The sequence below is a fragment of the Protopterus annectens genome, chromosome 6.part1 (assembly GCF_019279795.1).
Source record: "Protopterus annectens isolate FY-2018-M chromosome 6.part1, PAN1.0, whole genome shotgun sequence".
Classification (NCBI taxonomy): domain Eukaryota; kingdom Metazoa; phylum Chordata; order Ceratodontiformes; family Protopteridae; genus Protopterus; species Protopterus annectens.
Window position 1 is genome coordinate 116,161,637 of NC_056738.1, and position 27,707 is coordinate 116,189,343.

At 42.0% G+C, this 27,707-nt stretch overlaps 1 protein-coding gene across 1 annotated transcript in view; it reads left to right on the top strand.

Annotated features, from left to right (window-relative positions):
- The window catches only part of LOC122805261 (rap guanine nucleotide exchange factor 4-like), a 2,335,347-nt gene that overhangs the window by 2,231,888 nt on the left and 75,752 nt on the right, over positions 1-27,707 (top strand). The window contains exon 5 of the mRNA XM_044075349.1: positions 13,691-13,763. Within this exon, the coding sequence (XP_043931284.1) occupies positions 13,691-13,763 (73 nt within the window). The remainder of the gene's footprint in view (positions 1-13,690; positions 13,764-27,707) is intronic.

Genomic DNA, 27,707 nt, shown 5'->3' on the forward strand with positions numbered 1-27,707 from the left:
AGCAAGTCACTCGGACAGTGCTGCTAGGCCATGCCTGAAAAGGGAAACTTTGTACAGTGAGCTTACTAGGCTGTCACATGGATAAAAGAAAATGGTATATACATATAGGGACTTTGTTCCTAAATAATTTTTGGCTTGGTTCAGAATCCTTGAGCAAAGAAGCTGAGAAGTATCTTTCTCCAGTCTTTGTAAAATCTCTGTCTTTTGGACAAATTGTATTAGTTTAAAGTTATTAAATAGTGACAGGCATGAATATCAGCCTTTGTATCCTTCAGAAAATTCTTGCTAATGCATTTTTTTTATTAGCAGCTCTCCAAGTATATATGAGAAACATCTAAATTCTGTTCCTGATTTTTGGGTCTTTGTCTCTGATTTGAGATAAGAATTTGAGAGGTCATAGCAGGATTGCAGTGGGTTCCACTGTACAGTTTTGACAGCTGAGAGCAGCAAGCTGATATATATTTATGGCACGTTATTTATGAAGATATTCTTTCACTTATTCTCATGCATATATCTGAGGTGTACAGTCCTGCAAGTTGCTCTAATTCATGCTTTTGTATGTATATAAAACTTGCTTTCTATGACCTACAGTAGTTAATGGTGTAATGGAAGGAACCAATTGTAGTAAACATTAACATCATGATATGAGCCATGATCTTTGGGGACAACCCATGGTTTCCTTGTTTTATTGACTGCTGGCAGTGTGTTTATTATATGGATGTGAGTAAACCGGACAACATGAAGTCTACAAATGTAATGTTAATATCCTAAGTGTAAATATATATTTTAATTAACTTTGTTGTTTTTGCAGGCACACTGATGTGAAATGCACTGTGTAGAGCTACAATATCTGTCTAGTATTTAGTGCAGATGAATAAGGATATGAGCTGTTTCTCTAGAGCAGAGTTTGATTCCATCAGCCTTCTCTTGTATAGTGTGTGACTTTGATCAAGCCACTTCATCAAACAGTGCTCCTAGGCTGTCACTGAAAAGGGTCACATTCATCCAGTGGGCTGTTCTAAGCTGTTAGGAAATGTATTTCATATTTGTCTTTTGAATTCCTGCACCCTTCACATAAAACCTAATTAGTGTTTCCAATATGCTGTTTGACTATTAGTCCCAGCATGTCTATAGTTTAGGTTGCCAGATGCATTTTCAATAATTGTGAGTCTCAGGGGAGAAGTTTACAGTTGCTCTTACTAAGTCTGTTTTCAGTATGAGATTGTGATTTGATTAGCAAATGTTTTTCAGTGTTTTACTTTAAAATAGAAATTACACATTTTAAATGAAATCCGAATCTCTGTGATCATTGTAAATAAAACAAAAATAATATGTCTATTGATACATTTGAACAGTGTTTTATATTAAATGAGGAGATTTAGACAAGTAATAAGTTATCAGTATTGCATCGGGGGGGGGGGGGTGGTAGTCTGTTACCCTGCCTATGGCCTCGTTTGACTTTGATACGGCTCTACCCAGACACATATACACCCACAAACACACACACACGCACACACCTAATTCGCTCCTCATACCTAACCCTAATTTTAACCCTGATGAACAAACACAATCATACATACTCCTGTCTCCTAAACAATCCACTTATCTGTTTTGGCAACACAAGCATTTGGCAACATCGATGTTCAGTAAAACAATATTTGGCAAAATATACCCACATTGCACTTTATGAGCAAATGCCTATATATAATTTGTATTATTGAAATGCCACTTACCCAGAAATCGCATCCACAAGATGACTTTGCTGCAAACTTTATTTTAATGAAAACCTTAATCACTGGAGTTTTACTCCCGGAAACTAACCACTTGGCCACCACAAAAAAAAAAAAAACAGATGAAGAGAAGCAAATTAAACCCACCCAAAGGGGGGTCTGCGCGCCCCCCACCCCCCAACTCCGAGATCACACAATAGTGTGGAAAAGGGCAAAGTTCACCATGGTGGCCAAGGTGATCCAGATTTTCATTAAAATAAAGGTTTTGGTGAAGTTGTCTCGTGGATGTAACTTTCGGGTAACTGAAATTTCAATGATAACAGGTACACCCATATAAATATATATATATATATATATATATATATATATATATATATATATATATATATACATATACACATATGCGTGTGTGTGTGTGTGCATATGTGAGTGCTAGTGACTGGCTGAATAAGTATTAGGTAGACAGCTGCCTGGTTGACTACATATAGTTGACGATGCAGTTGATCAACAGGTGTGCAAGATCACACAAATCCAGGAGTTGGGAAATTTGCCCTTATCTCATGTTTGTGCAGTCATGGAGTTAGTATATATTAATAGCAAGGAGTATAAGAGGTTCAGGGGGGCTTGCAAAAAACAACATTCTATTTAATTTTTAAAAAGTAAGGATTGCATGCACCAAGGCTGTTTCTTGGTGCATGCATACTGGCGTGTCATCTTCAATGTTTTTGATGTTTGATGTCGACATTCTGCCAGTCAACAGTGATTGTTTTTGCTATTACGTGGGGCACATATATATATATATATATATATATATATATATATATATATATGTGTGTGTGTGTGTGTGTGTGTGTGTGTGAGTGTGTGTGTGTGTATATACATGTCACAGGGTGATGGGGGTGGGAGAACCGCACATTTTCCACAGACTCATAGTCTTTGTTAACTAATCTGTTGAAAGAAAACAGCTATTCAACCACAATAGCAGAAAATAAAGAAACAAGCTTGATCTTAATTAAACACACTTGTTTCTTAATTCTCTGCTACAGTAGTTTAGTGTTTTGTGATCTTGAACAAGAAGAGATGAAAAAAGTGGGTAGCTTGCACTGTTGGTCCCACCTGCATCTGCATCATATTGGCTGTCTAGTTGCTAAAACAGTGCTGGCAGCATTAGCTGCAAAGAAAGAAAAAAAGCTCTTAATGGACAAGTACCGGTCAAATAATATTGCAGGACCTTTCAAACTTTGCCCTCATATTTTTTGTCTGTCACTCTAAAAGTTTTGATTTTCTGTGGTAAGTCAATGAGGATTATGGTCAGTCAGTAATGCCAGTCATCACAGTTTCATACTTCTTATTGTTCAAGAATGCATATCGATGCCAGGGTCATTGGGAGGTATTTGCAAGTCTACTCACTTTTTTCGCTTTTCTTTTTTTTTTTCCAGAAGAGGGGCAAATTCTGACTTCACTCTGTGTGTGTGTGTGTGTGTGTGTGTGTGTGTGTGTGTGTGTGTGTGTGTGTGTGTGTGTGTGTGTGTGTGTGTGTATACTAGTGCGAGTATTCACTATTGCATATCTGTTTTGGTATGTGAGTGTTCACAGGTGCGAGTTTGAATATTTTAAAACAATTATGGTATTTTTCATCCTGCGTGGACTTTGTGTGATTGCATTACTCAATGTGCAGCTATAAAAGTATTAACTTTGTAATAAGTTGCTGTAATATGAACTTAGAAATATTCTACAAATATTCACAAAAAGTGTGCATATAGAATTGTTTTATCCTCTTAAAGAGAAAAGGGAATATAAAGTGTGTGCATGTGCACAACATTGTGGTTTTGTCACTTCTTTTGTAGTAGGTCACTCGCTTTTTGCAATTTTCCCCTGTATCCCATACATTTTTTGATTTTCTGGTAAATCACTGAAAAGTCTGTAATGCTAGACATTATAGTTTTGTACTTCTTATTGTTTAGAAACTGCACATTGTTTCAAAAACTGGTGTTCTGTTAACTTTTTAAGTTAATAAAAATAACATTTACAATTATCCCTGATTTTGTCTTCTCATTATTTTTTTTATGTGAAGAATTCTTGAACAAAGGAGTAGAAGGCATACAGTGCTAGTGACACAACAGGATGAATGCTTGCCTTTAGTGCTGGAAGACCAGAAGGCTGTGGGATCTATTCCCACTCCAGATGATTGATTTCCTGGCATTGCAGTGCATCCTGTGGTGCTGGGGGGTTTGTACTCCTGAGTGTACCCACTTTCAGATGTGATGTTTAATCAAGATACCATCTGCTTAAGTTGGTGTTAGCTGAGGTGAATGTAAAAGAATGCAAGGAACCTATCGAAAAGAGTATAAGTTGTTCCCAATGCCCTGGCCAAATTTTTCATAGTAGTATAAATACCCCCTTAGGTCTCCCTGAAAAGAGGCCATTAGCCTAGTGAGACTAATTCAGTCAGCAAAAGATATTAAAAAAGAAAAAGAGCTCTCAGCTATACCTGACTTTGCAAAACATTTCTGATTTTTGCTTCACATTTTTTTATCTGTCCCTGATTTTCTGGTAAAGCACTGTGGATTACAGACAAATCAATAATGCTACACATTAGAGTTTTATAATTCTTATTTTTCAGAAAATGCATGTTGATGTAAAACCTGTTGATTAATTAATGTTTAAGTGATTTAGAGTAATTGTTATAAATTATGCTTGATTTTCCCAACCCATTATATTTGATTCTACCTGATTTTTCCACCTAATGTTTTTGCCACTTCATTATTTTTGGGTCTATATCAGATCATCGAAACGGCACATTATCGAATGCCATGATGACGAACTGCAAAACCCAAACCCTAACAATATCGAAACCTCAAAACAGCTAATTTTTTCCCAGGGAAAAAATGTGCTGTTCCGAGTAATACACACACCACAAGCACACTAAAAATCAGCAATCCACACACATACATTTAAAAGTTACATCTAACCCTACACTACACTGCACATACACTACTATCTATCCACTTACCTTAACCCAGACCCTAACCCTAAGGTCCGTCACTACCGCACACTCACCTCACCCGTGCCCTAACCCTAACTCACTTAACCTGCCCCAACCCCAAATTCTCACTATTGCACACTCACCTCACCCACGCCCTAACCCTAACTCACTTAACCCGCCCCTAACCCCAAATTCTCACTATTGCACACTCACCTCACCCGCGCCCTAACCCTAACTCACTTAACCCACCCCTAACCCCAAATTCTGCCACAATCGCACACTTACCTGACCCGTGCCCTAACCCTAACTCACCCAACCCTCGCCCTAACCCGAACGTCTGCACAATCACACACACTTACCTTAACCCAACCTGTAACTTTCCACCGCATCACTGAAAACAGGCTAGAATTCGGTTTTGTGCAGCTTCGCTGTTTTCAGCATTCTCAATATTGGGTTCGATATTAGATCATTTGAAATTCTGGCGTTTCAATGATCTAATATAGACCCATTATTTTTGACTATGTCCAAAATTCTTTGGAAGAAATTTGAAAGGTATGCAGGGACCCTCCCCCTTCATAGATTATGCTAAAAGTAAAGGGCATGTATAGTCTGTTCTGGGCAGTGTTTACTGCTATAATTGCCCCTTTTTTCATTTGGCTTCCTATCATAATAAGAAAAATGTAAAGGTGCCTGCAAAACCACTCCACAATTGCAGTCAGCCCCTATTCAAATGACTACAAGACTAGAGATTGCCAGTAAAACACTGCCATTGGTTACTAAGGGCAACCGACTGCAAGCATGGTAGTTTCTCTCATAGTAATACATGACAAGATTGCTAGCTTAGCACTGTGATTGGTTGCTAAGGGAAACCGATCACAGGTGCTTATACTTTATAGTATAAGTCATGGGTTGGCACCACATGTCCTGTTACTATGGTCAGAAAAAAAATTAAACACATATTTATAGATTTACTGATTCAGAGAGTATTCAAGGCAGAGTTCACCCTTGTCAGCACCCACCCTCATAGCATCACCTGTCTCCAGGGGTGAGAAACAAATCAGGATGGATATGAATTTATAGGAGGCCATCTAACTCTTAAGATTTGCCTTATGGCAAGAATGGATGTCACACTTGTTTTTTTATGTAACATATTCCAGAGATGAGAGAAGCACTGAGTAATAAGTTTGTCACTTCAGCATGTCTTATTTGTATGTTGATGGTGGTTCCAGTCTTTAGTTTGAGTGTTTCTGGAACCATTTTTTTGGTGAAGATGTAGGAGATCAAAGAAGGTTGAGAAGTCAATAACACAGAATGATACAGAGAAATCACAGCACAGGAGTCAGTACAAAGAAAGAATATCGGGATACAGGGTCAACAAAAAATACACTGAACCCACAGATATTGCTAACATTCTGGCTGACAGGTTCAGTGCAAATTTCTCGCCTCCTTCACCTCCAAAAGAAGAAATACTTATCCCAGCTGAATGTAATCTCCCTGTCATCTCAGATGTCCAAGTGAGAACCGCCCTAAACAAAGCAAAAAACACAGCATCAATGGGACCTGACGGTATCCCGGGGTGCGTGTTACGTGAACTCCAAGAAGAACTAAACCCACACATAAAAATGCTATTTAACCTTAGCCTTACTTCGGGATATGTACCTGAACACTGGTGTACAGCAACAGTAGTCCCACCCCACAAGGGGGGTGCCTCTACAGACCCTGGAAACTACCGCCCCATAAGCTTAACTAGCCTGGTTTGCAAAGCTATGGAAAGAATCATTATGGAACTCATAAACAGAGACATAGGGGACCTACAGATACTTGACCCCACCCAGTTCGGCTTTGTAAAGGGCAGATCCTGCCTTTTAAACCTGGTTGACTTTTTTGAAACAGTCACTAGAGCCATTGATGAGGGCAAAGCAGTCCATACAGCATACCTGGACTTGGCTAAGGCCTTTGACACAATACCCCACTCAGGCATCATAGATAAGCTAAACAGCTTAAAAGTAAACCCTTATGTCACTAGATGGGTTGCAAACTGGCTAAAGGACAGAACCCATAAAGTTAAAATCGCTGGAGCAATGTCAGACTCAAAGCCAGTCACAAGTGGTGTCCCACAGGGATCTGTCCTGGGACCCCTCTTGTTCGGCATTTATTTCTCAGATGTTAAAGCAAACATGGAAGGGCTGTGGCTGACAAAGTTCGCAGATGACTGCAAACTAGGCGCCATAGTCGGTACACCAGCAGACACACACATCCTACAAAAAGGCCTCACTGAAACGGACAACTGGTGCCGTAGTCACGGCCTTAAACTAAATGCCAAAAATGTATAGTCATCCCTTTTGGAAAAAACAAAGTACCCACAAATTATCACATAGACAGCAACCCACTGAGTATGGAAAAAGTAATCAGAGACCTAGGGACCCAAGTAGACAGCGACCTCTCATTTGACACCCACGTTGCCAAAGTGGTTAGAAAAACATTCTACCTTGCACACCTCATCATGAAGGGATTCACATCCAGATCCAAGGATGTCATTGTACCCCTATATTCCTCCCTCATCAGACCTATGATTGAGTACAATGCCCCATTTGGTATGTACCTCACCCGGCACTTGCAACAGCTGGAGAGACCACAAAAGTACCTCAGCAAAAGGATCAAGGGTCTCAAATATATGTCTTATTCTGCCAGACTAAAGAAACTTCAGCTCTATTCAGTAGCATACTGCCTGCTCAGAGGTGATCTCTGCCTGACTTACAAGGCCATGTCCAATCAGGATCTGATGGACATGCTCCACCTCAAAAAAATCCAAATCCATCAGGACCACAAGAGCTAAAGACTTAAACCTTGGCACAAGTATGAATAGGACATGCTGGAGGGATAGATTCATAACCCAGAGGCTTCCCATGCTTTGGAACAGGATCCGAGTTCGTATTAGGCAAAGCCCCTCACTGACTCTCTTCAAGAGAAATCTTGATGAGTGGATGGGAGATTGTAAGTTTACCCCAGGGGTCACATCTGTGTCACTGCTAGACAGGGGCACAGTAAAGTAATTCTATTATATAAAGGGACCTTCATTGTGTCACTACTAGACAGAGGCACAGTATTCTAGATTTATTCTGTACATTTTTGTACCATTTCATGGGGTGGCAAAAGCCACATCACTATGGCTAGGGTTACAAATGCCCCAGGGCAGATAGTCTAGTACTATACTATGAAACTATGAAACTATAAACCCGGTCTTGGTAAATGAGAGTCTTGATTCTGGTAATGTTTTAGTTAGATACTTCTATATGTTTTGCAGCTGTGTGATGTGTTTGAACAGATGCATACACAAAGTCAATAATTTGTCTGATCATGGTAGAGTACAGTGGAAAGATAGCTAACATCTTTTGACTTGGATGAGATATTGTAAATTATTAAGTGGGATAGGCAGGAGGATTTCCTAACTATTGATGCTGCATGGTTGTCAAAAGAGAGTAGTGTCAAGCTTTCTCATGACCGTACCATTCTGGCATGGGTCCCAAATAAAATGCAAGCTGCTCTTATGTTTTGTTTATCCAAAGTAATTATGCTAAACTCCTTTGCATTTAACTTAAGCTCATTTCCTAATACACCATTGACTTGTATGGTTTAGCCCTTGCTGGTATCAGCTGCTGAGTGAATGACAACATCAGCTTATAGTCATTAGAACATTTACTTCACAATGTGTCCTGGTTAGTGGTTTGGAGATCCAACAAAAAGATACTGAACAGAAGGGATCCCAGTGTTGAGCACTGAGAAATGCCACTGAATATCTTTTTGCTTTCTGATGTGGCATCTGCCACTTTAAATAAGTGGATACTCTCTATTAGCTAGCTTGCTTTCTGTCTTACAACATAAGGGTCTGTGTTTAGGAATTTAAGCCTACTTGGAATAACAGCATGAGGAATAGTGTCAAAGGTCTTGGCTAGATCCCAGTACAGTATATGAACTGCATGGCTGATATCCATAGGTGCAGTGACTTTCTCGAAATAATTTACTAACTGAAATAGCTATGATCTACTTTTCTGCATATTGTTGTGGGTGTAGAGCATTATTTTTTTATATCAGAGCTTACAAAATCAAATATAAATTAGTACATTGAATGGCTTTACAGACTGATGGGTGTTTAGTTCCGGGATCTGAGGTGGAAGCTCGTTATGGAGGGGCATAATGATAGCCATTTTCAATGCCTCAGGAGTATACCCTGTGACTATGCTTAAGATGAACAGTTTTAGTAGTTAAAGAAGGATTTCTTATTATCTTTGACTACAGATGTCAGTTTTAATTTGTGTTGCACTATGGGCTTCCTTATAGTAACTTTCATGTTTTTGCTGAACTTTTTGACAGAATATTTAAAACAGATAGAGTATTATTTATTACAGGCCTTTAGTGTTTTTTTCTTTTATTTTATAGCTTATTAATATATTTTAACAAGAGGGAGGAGCATAGGGTGACATACAAGAGTGGAGGAAGATGCTCACAGGTGGATTATATCTTATGTAGAAGGGCCAGTCTGAAGAAGATTGGAGACTGCAAAGTGGTGGCAGGGGAAAGTGTAGTTAGGCAGCATAGGATGTTGGTTTGTAGGATGACATTGGTGATCAAGAAGAGGAGGATGAGTGTGAGGGCAGCACCAAGGATCAAATGGTGGAAATTGAAAAATGGTAATTGTGAGGTGATGTTCAGGGAAGAGTTAAAACAGGCACTGGGTGGCAGTGAAGAGTTACCAAATAGCTGGGTAACTACAGCAGAGCTAGTAAGAGAGATGACTAGAAAGGTGCTTGGTGTGACATCTGGAAAGAGGAAGGAGGACAAGGAGATCTGGTGGTGGAATGAAGAAGTACAGGAGAGTATACAGAGAAAGAGGTTGGCGAAGAAGTGGGATTGTCAGAGAGATGAAAGTAGACAAAACTTTAAGGAGATGAGGTGCATGGCAAAGAGAGGTGGCGAAGGCTAAGGATAAGGCGTATGACGAGTTGTATAAAAGGTTGGACACTAAGGAGGGAGAAAAGGACCTGTACCGATTGGCTAGACAGAGGGACCGAGCTAGTAAAGATGTGCAGCAGGTAAGGGTGATAAAGGATAATGAGGGAAACATACTCACAAGTGAGGAGAGTGTGTTGAGCAGATGGAAAGAGTACTTTGAGAGGCTGATGAATGAAGAGAATGAGAGGGAGAAAAGGATGGATGATGTGTGGATAGTGAATCATGAAGTGCAGTGGATTAGCAAGGAGGAAGTAAGGATAGCTATGAAGAGGATGAAGAACGGATAGGCTGTTGGTCCAGATGACATACCTGCGGAAGCATGGAGGTGTTTAGGTGAAATGGCAGTGGAGTTTTTAACTAGATTGTTTAATGAAATCTTGGAAAGTGAGAGGATGCCTGAGGAATGGAGAAAAAATGTTTTGGTACCGATTTTTAAGAATAAAGGTGATGTGCAGAGCTGTAGTAACTACAGAGAGATTAAATTGATCAGTCACAAGATAAAGTTATGGGAAAGAGTAGTGGAAGCTAGGTTAAGAAGGGAGGTGATGATTAGTGATCAGCAGTATGGTTTCATGCCAGGAAAGAGCACTATGGATGCGATGTTTGCTTTGAGAGTGTTGATGGAGATGTACAGAGAATGTCAGAAGGAGTTGCATTGTGTCTTTGTGGATTTAGAGAAAGCATATGACAGGGTGCCTAGAGAGGAGTTGTGGTATTGTATGAGGAAGTCGGGAGTGTCAGAGAAGTATGTAAGAGTGGTACAGGATATGTACGAAGGTAGTGTGACAGCGGTGATGTCTGCGGTGGGAGTGATGGATGCGTTTAAGGTGGAGGTTTGATTACATCAAGGTTCAGCTCTGAGCCCTTTCTTATTTGTAATGGTGATGGACAGGTTGACAGATGAGATCAGACAAGAGTCCTGTGGACTATGATGTTTGCAGATGACATTGTGATCTGTAGTGAGACTAGGGAACAGGTGGAGGAGACCCTGGAGAGGTGGATATATACTCTAGAGAGAAGAGGAATGAAGGTCAGCAGGACTAAGACAGAATATATGTGTGTGAATGAGAGGGAGGATAGAGGAATGGTAAGGATGCAGGGAGTAGATGTGGCGAAGGTGGATGAGTTTAAATACTTGGGATCAACAGTTCAGAGTAATGGTGAGTGTAGAAGAGAGGTGAAGAAGAGAGTACAGGCAGGATGGAGTGGGTGGAGAAGAGAGTCAGCAGTGATTTGTGACAGACGAGTACCAGTAAGAGTGAAAGAGAAGGTCTACAAGAGGGTAGTGAGACCAGCTATGTTATATGGGTTGGAGACAGTGGCATTGACAAAAAGGCAGGAGTCAGAGCTTGACGTGGCAGAGTTGAAGATTTTAAGATTTGCACTGGGTGTGACGAGGATGGACAGGATTAGGAATAAGTATATTAGAGAGTCAGCCCAGGTTGGAAGGTTTGGAGACAAAGCCAGAGAGGCAAGATTACATTGGTTTGGACATGTGCTGAGGAGGGATGCAGAGTATATTGGGAAAAAGATGCTAAAGATGAAGATTCCAGGTAACAGAAAAAGAGGAAGGCCTAAGATAAGGTTTATGGATGTGGTGAGAGAGGTCATGCAGGTGGTTGGTGTGACAAAGCAAGATGCAGAGGACAGGAAGAAATGGAAACAGTTGATCTGCTGTGGCGACCCCTGACGGGAGCAGCCGAAAGAAGATTAATGTTTTATTCCACCTGGGTGGTTTATTTTTACATTCACCATTATATTTGGCACTGACTATGTCAGCTTGCTTTATAGTATTTCTTAGACTGGAGTAAAATTCAATGTGATAAGTGACAGCTGAGGCTACATGGGGGGGGGGTGGAAAATTTACATTTGAATTTTGAAAATTCATCATATAGTTTTAATAAATTAATCTTTTTGAAGTTTGTGAATTCAGAGGTGCTCATTTGGTGGGTTTAGATTAATTAATGGTGTTACTCTGACCACTGGCCATGGGTAGTGTTCTAAGAGTATACTGCATGATGGCCTAGCTTGCATGAGTGCAAAAGATGAATGTTACTTTATGGACCACTGTCCATGTTGGGGCAAGAGGCTTGTTAGTGCTACATACTGCTGATTCTATGAATGGACCTGTGGGACTACTTGTTGCGATGTAGCACACAGAGTTGATGAATGTTTTTATTTTGTAAAAGTACCTTTTTACAATTCAAATTTGTATTTTATTGTGACTGTCTACAGTGATCTAGCACATGACTTCTTGCATACAGCTACTAAAGCCAGAGTTTCAGAGGCCTTTTGTTGTCAGAGTCTGGTACAATGTTTTGTTTCCATTTGAAGGCTATTTGATCTCTGGGGAAATTGCTGAGTCAAATTAATGTCCAGAATATCTGTGTAGTAAGTTGTACTGTTTCAGAAGTGAAAATACTAAATGTTTTCAAGAAAAAAATGAATGCTTGAGTGAAAACATGCAGTGGCTACAAAGTCATGTTTTCTTGCAGCTAAAGCTGTGAAGACAAATTCACAGGCATGCCACAGTGGAAAATCCAAGGTTAAAATTCCAGTTCTAAGTCTTTTTTTTTTAGCCAGATACCATATTATTACCTTAAATGTTTTTGATAATGTCAAAGGCAGACAGAGATAGAGCCTTTGGCTTGAGTTCATGTACATTTACCTGAAATAAAAACAAAATATACTGTGTTATAAGGTAAAGTAATATTTTCTATCATTGTGTGTTATGTTTAAGTACATATTATAGATGCTTTGACAGAAATGTACAGATTTCAGATACTGTTAAATAAATAAATAAATAAATAAATAAATAAATATTTGCCCTTCTTTGCATTGTTAAGTACCCCTGTTGCCATCCGTCCCCTCAGCCTTCAGCAGCTTCCGGCACCTCTGGTGTGTGTGTGTGTGTGTGTGTGTGTGTGTGTGTGTGTGTGTGTGTGTGTGTGTGTGTAAGGCTTACTATCAAAATGTTGAAACTGAAAAAAAAGAGTTTCTTGCAAAATTACCAAATTGTTTATCCTACTCTGGTAATACCAAATTACCAAAATGTCAGAAATGGTAACCACAACAATCTACATTCAAACATCTGAAGTTCCATTGTCAGACGTTTGTGTTACCATTACTGTTTTTGTAAGCCTCCCTGCGCCTCCCACACCCCCTGCATATTATATATACCAACTCTGACATCTCACTACAGTGAAGAAAAGGGAAAATTTCCCCATCTGCACTGTACAGTGATCTCAAAACATGGACTTCATATTAGTGAATGTGTTGACTAATATGAATTCAAATATTTTTAGTTCAACATTACGACATTGGTAGAACACACATTTGACCAACCTGTATTCGTCAAACTGTCATTCTACATTTTAATGGTAAATCTCTGTATATGTGTATATATATATATATATATATATATATATATATATATATATATATATATATATATATATATATATATATATATATATATATATATATATATATATACATATATATAAATATGTGTGTGCATTGAAAGATAGACAGATAGATATAGATATATATCAAATAATTATACAAAATGCTATTTTTTTCACTGTCTTTATCCTCATCTTTAAATATTGGTCAGAGGATCAGAGTTGTAATGCAGGTCAATAAGAAATTGATTTCATTGTGTGTGTGTGTGTGTGTGTGTGTGTGTGTGTGTGTGTGTGTGTGTGTGTGTGTGTGTGTGTGTGTGTGGTCAATAAAACGTTGATTTCATTGTTCATGTGTGCGTGTGTGTGTGTGTGTGTGTGTGTGTGTGTGTGTGTGTGTGTGTGTGTGTGTGTGTGTGTGTGTGCTGTTGTAAAACTAAGAAGTTAGGTCATGTAAAATATCCACACTGGAAAAAAACACTAATACAACATGTCAGACATTGCTTTCAGTAATATGTTCTTTAAAGTGATGGTATGTGTTTGTATTTTCTTTCTACTAGAAATTTCGACAGTATATGTCAGGACTCTTGGCTCCTCCTTATGGTGTTATGGAAACGCTTTCCAACAATGACAGTAAGTAGAAAAACAAGCATCCTTTGTTGTTGTCTGCTTTTTATATATTCTGAATTGCAAAGAACATCTCCTGCATAAATTGGTTAAGTGGAAGATATTCATCAAATTAGCAGGTTGATTCAGTGTGTTTCCCTGCAGAAAAAAAGCATGCATGTTATAACAGTAAGCACTGGCAAAGAGTTAATATTTGTTTTTTCAACATCATTGATTACTTAACACAGACTTTAAAAATAGCAGCATTTGATATAATTATGTTACGCTAGATACACAAGCTACACTGTAGGATGTTAACACAGCGATTAACCAGAAAACAGGAAGAAAATTTCACAAGTAGTCACTAACAGATTTTAATAACAAAATTGTTTTTTTTTAAATAAAAAAAAGAGTTCAGTGTAATAACACAGATGTGTTTGGGGTAGTACTACATTTTCTGTATAATTTGCTCCTTTTATGATTAAAAGAATAATAATTACAGCAACAGTCAGCCAATGTTCAGTAGATTTCATTTAACAAACATGCAGTAAAAATAAATACAACTGCAAATGCATACTTTAAAGATGGGAGGGACAGAGAAATTGTAGCATCATAGGCATCCTGAGCTTAATTTTATGTGGAGTGTTATGGTTTAGAGTTCTGAAAAGTACATGCAGTTAATTTCCAGTCCAAGCTGGATTTGAGCCCTCAGTCAGTCAACAAGATATCTGCTGTAATGGTTGTGCAACACTGAGTTACACGCACTGCTGTATCTACTAATGCTGCTGAAGTATGGATTATTTATTGAAGATGTCAGATCACAGTATGTTTGGACAAGCTGTTTAATAATACTTTTATTTTGTGAAAAGAACAGCCCCTGGATTTATGAAGCCCGTTATAGCGTACAGGAATAGTTTAAGAGCTATATTCAGCAATATGGCCGACATGCGATTCAGGAACGAGCTCCCGGGACGTGCATGTGAGCTCTTAGGCTAATCCTGCACAGACACTGGTGAAAACCATGCAAATGAGGGTGATTTGTGATCCAGGAAGCAGGCAGCTGTCAATGCAGGATGAGTGCAGTCTGCAGAAATGTACTTGGTTAGTAACCAAGTACGTTTCTGCAAACTACAAAACGGAGCTATGACAGCTCCAAATAAAGGCTGCATATCATTGATGAAACATGGCAACAGCCAAGTAGAAGGCCATTGACAATGCAAAATATGTAAAAAATAAAAAAAACAACTTTTAAATTCCCTTCGCCGATCTTGCCTGTTTAAGCATAGGGCAGCGGTACGCAAACGGGCTCGGGGGGGAAATAATAAAATAAACCTAAAATAAGCATTCTAACTGAAAGCAGTATTCAGCCATGCAAGTCAGTGGCAGACATAAAACAACCTGGCCAGTAAGTAATGGTTGCTAACGGGGGAGGTCCAGTGTTGGACATGTAACTATGCATTAGCAGGCAATCCTATGCAAATGAGGGGAAGGATAGTGAATCCCAGATTTCCCCAGGGTGTGAGGCAGGCCCCAAGAGTGTAAGAGTAGAAATATAGCTGAGTGCAAGACTAGGAGATAGGTGACATCATGGAGGGGGTGTCAGGCATACTGTAAGTGGATTGGAGCCCTGTGGCTTGGGACTGCTCCTATCTTAGCACAGCTAAGCTAGAGGTGTGTTCAAACTTCCTAGAACTCCTTACAAAATGTAAGCGGGTGTGCGCGCCATGCACTGGATTTCACAGGAAGAAATAGGAAGTTAAACCAGGAAATAGCAGCTCTGTGCACATTTGAGCACTCTGTTTGTGTGGCATGCACATAGGCTTAAACAGGGAGGCAATGGGAAGGGAAAACAGCAGTAGGAAGGTAATCAAGGAGAACTAGCCAAGCTGCCAGGTGAAATGCATCAGAATCAGCTAATTACAAAGGCAGCAGACCAGCCCAGCCCAGAACACCACTATAAACCAAGCAAACACCTTCCCCCCAGTTTTTCCATACTCTACACCACCAGTGTATACAAGTGGGGAAATTTTAAAAAGCAAACCTACAAAATGAGAAGGGCTGCAGCAGGCAACATAGAACAACATGTGCAAGAGGCTGGGGGTGATGAGGATGTCAGTGCTGCCAAACAACCCACAGGAGGAGACAGAGAAGAGTGTACAGACCCAGGGTAACCTACCAGGGGCTACATGAGCTGGAGATAGTGGAGCACTATAAGGTGGACAGAGACTTCCTACAGCAAATCGTTGAGCTGTGCAGGCCACACCTGACACACTTCACTGGCTGAGGGGAACCCATCCCAGTGGATACCAAGGTATGTGTAGGCCTAGGTGTACTAGCCACAGATACCTCCCAAACCACAACTGGGGATAATATGGGCATCTCACAGGCATCAGCATCCAGAGTATTCCACCAGTTCCTGGATGTCATGTCAGCATATACCAGTGAGCACATATATTTCCTCAACACACATGAGGTGTTGACCAGCAATATGCGTCTCTGCCACCAAATAGCAAACTATCCTGGGGTAGTGGGTGCTATAGACTGCATGCACTTATGCATCAAAGCACCACCCGGTGAGCAGGTAGGGCCTACATCAACTGCGGGGGCATCCCCTCCATCAACTGTCAGGTTGTATGTGATGCCCAGGGCATTATACTGAATGCGTGTGCTGGCTGCCCTGAAAGCTATGACGATTCACACATATGGCAACTGATGCAGCTGTACCACAGATTTGCCGATGTGGACATCCCCTACGGTTACCTAGTGGGGGATGCTGGGTACCCACTGGAGCTGTGGCTGATGACACCCATCAGAAATGCACACACACCTGAACAACAACGCCATAATGAGGGACACGCACAGGCCAGACATATAATAGAGCATGTGTTTGGGATGCTGAGGTCATGGTTCCAGTGTCTGGACACATCCCGTGGAGCCCTGCAGTATTCACCAGCTACATGTACCCACATTTTTATGGTATGTGCTATGCTACACAATATAATCCTGAGGAAACAGCTGCAGCAGGAACAGCATGGGGCAGGGCCACACAGCACCCCCCCCCCACCAATGCCAAGGCCCATACAGGCACAGAATGACTCGGAGGAGGAACAACCTGAGCCTGCCCCAGTAGGCAGAAGGGGTTGTGCCCAGTATGCCCTGGCCTTGGCAAAGAGGCAACGCATAGCATATGCACTGACACAATAGGGGCCCAGGGAATGATACCTCTCTCTGACTTGCACAGACAGTAAAAGGGATGCCAAAATTGAAACTACTTGTGCCCAACCATGTATAGGGAATGTACTATGTGCATCTGACATAGGTAGCCCTCCAGCACCATCCTCATGTCTGGCACACCCTTAAGGTAAGTCAATCAACCTACCAATTGCCAAATGGGGTAGAATGTGTTTTTACCTGTATCTATGGTATGGATGTGAAAATACAAGGGAACTGGGTGGCCGGATGTCAAGGCAGTAGACATCCATAGTGGCATCATGAGATCTGTAACACATACTGGAGTCACCATAGTAGCCAGTACTACACAGGGTGACAAAACCCACTGCAGGAAATGGCCTGAGTGACATGGGTGTCCATAAGAGCCACACATGCCAGTCAGGAAGGTTCACATACCCAACAACCATCTCAGCCAGCAGGACAGGTGAAGACTAACACAAACAAATGCTGTACTATGGCCTCTGAATGTGCCCTATGGGTAACCCCTTCCCCAGGCCTTCACAGACAGACCACAGCAGGCCAGGCAGTTGGATGTAAGTTGTGAAGGCTAGGGGATCAAAAACTAATATGTAGGTAAACAAAGCTAGGATCTGTAGTACACTGGTAAGCCTCTAGCCAGCAGGATAAGTAAGACTACAGACTGAAATGGAGTACCTGACATACCAGTACAGTCATAGCAAATTAGTACAAGTGTCAGGTGCACCCCCCCCCCATCCAACGTATACTTAGAGTAACAGTCAGGTGCCCCCCCCCCCACTAATGTGTAGAACAGTAGAAACAGTCAGGTGCCCCCCCCCCCGCTATGCAGAAATGTAGCAACAGTCAATGGCAAATGACCGATGGATACCCTGCAGACACAGCATGCTAGCTGTCGGTGTACAACACAAAGATCAGCACTGCAGTACAAACTAACTGGACATGATCCACACATGCAACACAGATGGTCATACTGGGCATGCTCACACACTTATCGGATTGAAGGCAATGTCAGTCAACAACATACTGAGAGGTCATACTGGGCATGCTCACACACTTAAACACATGACAGCCATGTCTGCAAACAACAGTGGCCCAGATGTATCTGGAAGTTGCAGTTCTCAGTGCGGACACATGTCAGTATGCACCACTCCTGCCTTGCACATACAGTGGATAGGAATACAGACATATATGTAAGGACAACACACTATAATATGCCACAGGTACATGGGCATAGATGTGTGGCAAAGGGTGACCATGACAAGGAACCATGCGGGCCTATCCCAACCGGCACACAGCCAAAGGGCCCCCAACCCATGAGGTGCGGATGTAACCCACAGTGGATACTAGCCACCAATACCTGTCAGCATTACAGACTATGCGGTGCACCTGCCAGCTGTACAACAAGACTGTACAAGGAAGTAGCCATCTAGTAGCTGTAGACACGCACCTGTGACATATGACCCCGTGTGTGCTCGCATGTAGCATGTCAACCCCTACATGAATGGGGTATGGCCCATGCACACACTGGCCTCCCCATAGCAGTAGTATGACAAGCCTGTTGAGGTCATCCAATGTGAATTACACCTTTGGGAGAGCTATAGCTCAGTAATATGCATGGCACGTCCCATAACTGCGTACTGCTGCAGTGATAGACTAGTTAGGTAGTAGTACTAACCCCAGACCTGTCAATTGTGTGAGTGTGTGTTTGTGTGCATGCCTGTCTGTCTCTGAAGGTGTAGAGGGAAATGCTTGTTAGGCTACTCACACTCCGTACAATACATATATTCACCTTTGGCAAGGCTGCTGATGTCACTCACCTAGAAGTACACCTCTGGGAAAATGATAGCCCAGTAATTGCCATAGTGCGTTCTGTAACTGTGTACTGCTGTAGTGTGATAAACTAGTTAGGTAGATGTTCAAACCCCAGACCTGGAAAGTGTCAACTGTGTGTGTGTGTGTGTGTGTGTGTGTGTGTGTGTGTGTGTGTGTGTGTGTGTGTGTGTGTGTGTGTGTGTGTCTGACTAAGTAGAGAGCAATGCTTTTTAGGCTACTGACACTCTGTACAATACAAATACTCTACTTTGGCAAGGCTGCTGATGTCACTCACCTAGAAGTACACCTCTGGGAAAGTGATAGCCCAGTAATCACCGTAGCATGTTCTGTAACTGCGTACTGCTGTAGTATGATAAACTAGTTAGGTAGGTGTTCGTACCTCAGACCTGGTGACTCTGTGTGTGTGTGTGTGTGTGTGTGTGTGTGTGTGTGTGTGTGTGTGTGTGTGTGTGTGTGTGTGATTAAGTAGAGAGCAATGCTTTTTAGGCTGCTCACACTCCATACAATACAAATACTCTACTTTGGAAAGGCTGCTTATGCCACTCACCTAGAAGTACACCTTTGAGAAAGTGATAGCCCAGTAATCTCTGTAGTGTGTTCTGTAACTGTGTACTGCTGTAATGTGATAAACTAGTTAGGCAGATGTTCGAACCCCAGACCTGGCAACTGTGTGTGTCTGACTGAGTAGAGAGCAATGCTTTTTAGGCTACTCACACTCTGTACAATACAAATACTTTACTTTGGCAAGGCTGCTGATGTCACTCACCTAGAAGTGCACCTCTGGGAAAGTGATAGCCCAGTAATAGCCGTAGCATGTTCTGTAACTGCATACTGCTGTAGTGTAATTTAGAACAGTGATAGTGTTCTATCTCCATCCATAGCAGTTCCGGATGGTTTGTGTGTGTTTCAGTGTCTGTGTATGGAGCAATGCATTATAGGCTACTCACTCGCAGTACATTACAAATGTCCTACTTTGGCAATTCTGCTGATGTCATTAATTGTGAAATACACCTTTGGGGAAGATGTACTTCAGTAATGCCCGTGGCACGTACTATAACTGCATAGTGCTGTAGTGTAGTAAACTAGTTAGGTAGGGGTTCTACTCCCAGACATGACAGGTGTGTGTGTGTGTGCGTGTGTGTAATTCATAACCTGTGTAGAGGTGATTGTGAGTGTGTGGGCAATGTGGAGGGGTTTGCTAATTTAATTTATGGTGGCCCTACTAGATATCACCATGTCAACCATACTGGGATAACAGATGTAAATAGCTGAGAGGCTGGGGTGCAAAACCATACCCATATATGTGACATAAAGGCCAGCCAATCACAGTTAGCAACCCCACTGTGCCTTCACATGTGACTCACAACGGACATACCATGCCTGACAACATGCCCTGTATGGACAGATGACACTGACATCAGGAAATGCTGTTAGGATGCTATCAATGTAGGTGCAGGGTAAACCTGTTGACCAGTACCAGTCCCTGCCACAGGTGGGCAAGACTGACACATCTGATGATAAGCTGTGTTCACAGCATGGGCCAGACACCCCAGGTACAGTTCCACATGTCACTGTACATGCATGTGGGAGGTGTGCACATCCTAGACACCATCCAAGTCATGGACTAGGGAACACATACATGGCAGGTGATGCACAGCATTGGCCACATACAATAGTCACCCATGTGACTGGATAACGGATGCAATACCCACCTGTATGGGAAAATGCAGATGCTACAGGCCTGAGCCACAATGCAGAGCATTGTCATGTGGCCTGATACCAAGGTATACCCATCGACTATCCTTGTATAGCCTGCTGGCACTGTTGATCACCACACACCCATGCAGACATGCACCCATGCATGTCCGAACTGGCACCCTGTGTGTTCGTGTGTGTGTTGTATGGTGTGTATGTCCACATCCACATGCACTACTCCCCCCAGGGCACAGTGAAGCATGCCACCTGATGTCTGACACCCCCTCATACTCACTGTCCATATGACCTCCATATGACCCGTGTGGTGCATGTGTTCCATGCACATTGGTGTGCTGAGGCAATCCCACTAGTGATGAGTTGCACTCCTGGCACTGCCAAGTGTGGAAATGTGTGTGAGTCCCTGTGTGAGTGTGCCTGTGCTGACACTGGCACCTGTTCATGCAGACAGGCACATGTACGTCACCTACTGTATATCTACCATATCCCTGTTGCAGATGTCACTCGCCATCACATATATGTTCTGAGTGCTCCCCACCAGATAACCCATGTGGCACATCCAATAACAGCATCGAACTGTGATAGCACTACATAGCTGTCAGGGGTTCAATACCCTGTGCTGGTAGGTGTGTGACACAAACATCCGTCAGTTTTACCCTCCCTGCCATGTATTCACCTCTGTCTGCCTCCCCTACTCCCTCTCTGGTGGATGTGGAGGCCAACACCTTCATTGCTTAGGCAGCAGCATGTGTATTTTAAGTGATGCTCATGATCAGCTGATGGCCTCTGCACAAATTGCAGCCCTTCCCTAGCCAATTGCATGTGGAACAGCTGCGGTAACATTCCCATAGCCAATTGCATGGAAACATACTCCAGTACCTGGGAACATACTGGTGGTGTTGGCCCTTGTCAGTCACTGTGAGCAGGAGCTAGAACTGTTGTTTGGCAAACATCATTTCAGATTTATTTATTTTTTTTATTTATTTAACATTTTGTTGACCAGGAAAGTCAGATGGGTTGGGGTTTACCTCTAGCAACATACACTGTGGAAAGAGGGCAACAAACAGGAGGGGGATGTTCCTGACCTGAGTACAGGCTGTAAGTGCTGCTATACTGCATATGGAGTAATGTTGGTTTAACAGTGTTTGTCTGGATACATCTGTCATACACGTTGCAATACCTGCCATGTCAGTTCCATGTATATGAGGAATCTCCATCTGCAGGGTCATCTGCAGACTGGGCAGTGTTGTGCCTTTGGTTTCATATGTTAGCCACGATGCATCTATCTGTGGAATGCAGAAGGTAGTGTGAGGATTGCTGTCTGTTGATGGTGAAGGCCGTGACAGTTACTGACTACATATTCCTCATTGGACATATGTTGCAACAAACCCCGTTACAATGGTAGATTAATGAGGGTATCACAGCAACATGGCTATACTGGCCCTGTGCATATGCTGTCAGCCACACCTCTGTCAACCTTTGTACATATGGCATGCATAAAGTGGTGCATATGTGCTGTACACCATAAATAGTGTCATCATATCTGATAACAAGCCAGTAATATATCAGAGTGCTACACATGTCATGTACAGTAGGGGTTACATTCAATGCCATAACCTGGGCATTCTGTGGATGTTTGTACAGTACTGAAGTCTTTGTAGTGATGCTGAATGTCGGCAGTGTGTGTATTGTTAATATGTACTATGGCCTGTGTACAGACTGTGGTAGATGTTATTGTTCTAGCTTCCCTTCTATCTGATGTTACATGCTGCCCCACTGTATGGTACCATTTTACCTTACATGTTTGTAGGGCCATATACACACATGTCCCATACCACATACAGCCATCTGACCAGACTGTGTAGCAGCCCAGTATATGTAGGGTCATTCTGTGAGTGGCACATATGAGGATGGTGTAGGACAGATAGTCCATATACTGTACTGTTATGCTAGCGTACCACATGTGGCTGTGGCTGTGTTCACAATAGTAGTGGTTATGTGCTGTCACACAGGTGTATCCTACCCTGTGCTGTGACATGGCTGTCGAGCCTGCTATATATGCAGATACTGTACGATGATAACCTTAGGATGTCTGTCAGTAGTCAATGGCATACATGTTATGAGCAGATGTCACCACCACACACACCATGTCTGTGACAACAATCCCAATGACAGTAGCAAATGTCTATTAATATGCCATCTATACATATCTGACATCCTCTTGCACTACAACATTGGGACTGCGGGGGCTGGGGTAGGGCTACACTCCATGTCCAGGACATATGGTGGGACTATATGGACATGTACTTATCCAGATAACCATATATATTTATATATATATATATATATATATATATATATATATATATATATATATATATATAGCTGAGTACACATGTGTAGTACTTCCAGTTACCACTGTCATGGCAACCACCCACTATGAATCCCTACATCATGTGGGGGTATTCTCTGTACATTCCCTGTGTGATGGACATGCTTCCTGTGTGTGGGCATCAATGTTACAGACAGCAGGTAGCAATACCTCTTACAGGAGTACCTACACACTCAGGGCAGCCACATATATGTAGGAGGATCAGGACATACAGACAGACTGTGAGTAAAGTGTTGTAATGCTTTGCATAGTACTGGTGTTACAGGGTGTGTGTGTGTGTGTGTGTGTGTGTGTGTGTGTGTGTGTGTGTGTGTGTGTGTGTGTGTGTGTGTGTGTGTACATACTAGTTTACCTTGGACTGCAGTCTGTCTGCATAGCTCAGTGCTGTGGGCCTATCCTCTAGCTGGACAGAGGTGTGCCTATCATGCGTTGTCTATCCACCACACAGGTCCTGTGTCAGATATTACACTGGCAGTGTATGTGTTGCATGCTAGCAGTACATGTCTATATCCATTTGTGTCCCTGATGTCCTATTCCTGCATAATGGTATGTTGCAACACATCCTGTAACACCAGCCTGTTCCAGGGTGTGTAACTGCAATATTGTGAGTATGGCTCTGTGTTCCTGCCTTTGTCCTGCTGTGATACGGTTAGGGGTTGCTAGGTAATGGCTTATCATTAATTACCGCTAGCATTCCTACTATCATCCCAATCATAACATGGACTCCCACAACATTTGTTGGTCAGGGTCCATACATGTGACAGATACATTGACATTACCACAGGTAATGAATGTCCCCCTAGGGCTTGACTGCAGGGTGTAATTGGAGGCTGCTGAAATACATCTGATATTGAGTGTTACGTATCGTGCAGGCAAATCCTTTGTCTACTGTTGTACGACTTGAAGGGCTTGGCCTGGACACCATAGTATGTTATAGATCCACACTATCTGCATCTACTGTTTTGTGTGGGCCTTGCATCCATCACTGGTTAAATACATCAACATCTATGTGCTGTCAGTAATGGCATACATTATTGTATGGTACACAAATAAAGGTTGTCTGTGTATACATAACTGTGTCATGTCATGTCCTTTGAATTGTGAGTGGGTATATGTGTAATGTAAGTATCCCCTTTGTGGGGCTGGTTGTCACACCACACATGTTACAGGTACCAGTTATAGGGCTTGTCGCTGGGGATATACATTGCACCCAGTACATCCATACTACTTCTACATATGTATGGCTACTAATACCCTTTGTCTGTGTATATGTGTATGCACCCATATATCCCATATATCTTATATATATATATATATATATATATATATATATAGAGAGAGAGAGAGATGTATATGTATATGTATATATATATATATATATATATATATATACATACCTGCACATGATTGCCAATGTATAGATGTGTGTGCATATCTGTACCATTGTAATATGTATCGCTTCGACATAGTACATTCCCTACGGTACAATGGCCTATCTGCATGATATGTTGCAGATATTGCCCTGACATGTACAGGTGACTTGAATTACTGTTGGAGCATTGTAGCTGTGTTGTGGTGGGACCTGCCGTCAAGTACTGCATGTGCTGGATATTGGATTGCACAGCATATCTGTTAGGGCTGGGGGGGGTTACATAGCAGTAATTACCAGGTGTCCCTCAATTGTGTCCCACCCACACTAACTGTGCTCATAGTCTGTTATGTAGTACGGAGTGGGCCAGGAGTCTGTTCCCATGTGGAAATCATATACACATGTCTATCTGATCTGTCTATATATATTATATGTGTGTGTATATCTGCATAATTATAAATGTGAAAGTGAAACCCCCATATATAGAGAGATATAAATGGACATTGATATAACTCTAGCTATGTATATGTATTCATATATATATGTGTATGTATGTATATATATATATATATATATATATATATAGATAGATAGATAGATATATATAGATAGATATAGATATATACACTGTACATGTTAATGGGCGGCCACGGTGGTACAGTGGTTAGCATTGCTGCCTCACAGCAAGAGGTTCTCTGGTTTGATTCCCAGCTGTGGTGCCTTCTGTGTGGAGTTTGCATGTCCTCCCTGTGGTCGCATGGGTTTCCTCCGGGTGCTCCGGTTTCCTCCCACATCCCAAAGACATGCAGTAGGTGGATTGGACACTCTAAATTGGCCCTAGGTGTGAGTGTGTGTGTGTGCCTTCTGTGGAAGGTTGGGCGCAAACCGACACTGTAAAACTCCACTGCCAATCATGATCGGACAGATGATCTGCTGTGGCAACCCCTAACCGGGAAAAGCCGAAAGAAGAAGAAGAAGACACTGTACATATTAATCTATGTACGATTGCTGTTATATGGTTATTTGTGAGTCATACATACACATATATGTATATATACCTATAGCTGTCTGTCTGTCTACATTTACAGATGTATATCTGTCCATATGTCCATGCATGTTCAGCCTATATGTGTGGCCTGTACCTCATTCTTTTGGCATTTGACATGGATAGCCTTAGGACTGAGGTCAGTCATTCGTGCCAACACGTACGTGTTTCAGACTTATCATATCCTTCAATATATGTGTTCTACTACATATAACTGTGTAACTTGCAATGTTTTAAGTCTATTAGAGCAAGATATGATAGATATCCCTTTATGTACCGACATTATGGCGCACTATATCCGGGATTCATGCATTAAGAGGTTGTGTGGCGTGTTATTACTACACTTCCTGTGCTGTTGACTGATTGTGCTGGATGATATGTATGTGAAATGAGTGGGTATGTACATCTGACATGGTTTACTGGTAAATCATGTAGTGTATGATGTGCAGGGTCCTGGGTTTGGGCCTTGCAGAGGCTGTATATTTTGTTTCAGGGCAGAACACAGGCTGTCAGATACAGAGTGAGTTAGGGACAGTTGAGCGGTTGTATGTGGGTGTGTGTGGGTTTGCGCAGAGCTAAGCAATGCTAACCTCTGGTTGTGTTTCCTTACACTCAGCTAGCATCTACTTAGCTTAAGCTATGTAGGCAATGCTTATCCCTGCGCAAATACACATACACACACTTACAACTGCTTATCCATGAGCACTACTGCTGTTATGCGCTTACACATCCTTACTAGAGCCTTAGTCATTATGACACTTCACATGTGCATTTAAGGCAGTACTCCTGTGCAAATATAAATGTTATTTAGTAGGTTATACAGCACAATGATGTTAACATATGGCTTTCACATGGAAAATAGTATGTGTTGCAGTGGGACTCGACCCAGGAATGCATGCGCCTTAGGCGGATTTTCTGGCCACTACACTATTGCTGTTCTGTTTCATTTGCATATGTCTACCATACTGACATACCCATGTTCCCGTCCCCCGAGCTGCACGTACACAGCATCCATCCATTCCCCAGTTGCTAGCCCTGCCATACCACACCTTCACACATTTCCCTCTCTGCACGTCTCTGTACACCTCCAGTATACTGTCTCCACCCAAGCATCTGCAGGCTCTTCATCCATTTAGTCCACGTACGTACCAGCCTTCCCTTGATCCTCCTCTGATACTAGTAGAGACATTGATGTGACCCACAACTGTTGGTTCAGCCTGCCAGGGATGGACCTGTTGTTGTGTCAAGAGTAGACCTAGCTGGTCTACAGTGTTTCTCTCATTGGTAGCATCCTGCCAGGGTTTTGTATAGCAGCAGTTTGCTCACACACCTGGAACTCATGTCGACTATAGTGTGCAGGGTCGGGGGTTTGCAACCTGGCAGTGCAGATTATTTTGTTAATGGCTACAACAACAGCTGTTGGCTACAGAGTGACTAAAGCACTGTAGAACATTTGTAGGGAGATATGCACTGTTTTGCGAGAAGCACAGCATTACTGACCTCTGGTTGCAGTGTCTTGCATTGAGTTAGGCTCTTCATTGTTTCACCAGTGTGGTAATCACATACCGGCAGCCAAACAGGCTTACACCCGCTTGGTCCTGCATACACACATGCAACTTCATGTTTTTTGTTCACATTTGTCAACTGGGACAATCCGACTGTATGCTTGTCTATTGTCAGCGGTGGCCCGGGGTGTAGAACTCCACATTGACCCCAACTACTTATTCCAAGTAATACTGGCGTGTTCACATTCATAGAGGGTAACAGACGTAACATAGCTATGTCCCCCATTCGTCATGCTTATTTTACATTAAAATGTCAGTATTATCCATGCTTAGGTCAGGTTTACATGTCAGGTATGACTGTTGACAAAGGTTAGTTTAAGGTGAAGTTGGATTCCTGTTAAACATGTCTGGATAGGTTACAGGAAGGTATTCAGGATAGGTGTAGTTATTCCATACCTGTGTGGTACAGTAGAGGGGAATAGCGAAGGAGTAGGTAGTGGGGGGTGACATTGTAACTGTATAGTAGCCAGTAGGTATAATTGGATGGAGAGCAATAGGGAAGATTTGTCGGATGTTGGGATTTATATGCAAGGCAGGACAAGAGGTGTCGGTATCACTAGTTGATGTAGTGATATAGAGTGTGAGTTGGTTGGGTGGGTTTTTCAAGGTGGTGAGCCTGTGCTTCTCCAGGTGTGCTTGTGGTGTTCCTTCATATGTTATTTACATGTGTCCTGCAGGACAGCTACGAAACTACATGTGGGTAGGGGTTCCAGATATTGGCAATATAGTGGGGGACGAGGGTGTCACCTAAGTGTAACCGTAAACATTAATAGAAATGGAACAGGGGCTAATAGGTACATGGTGTGCATGGGGCACAAAGGGGGGAGTTAGTAGGGGAATTATC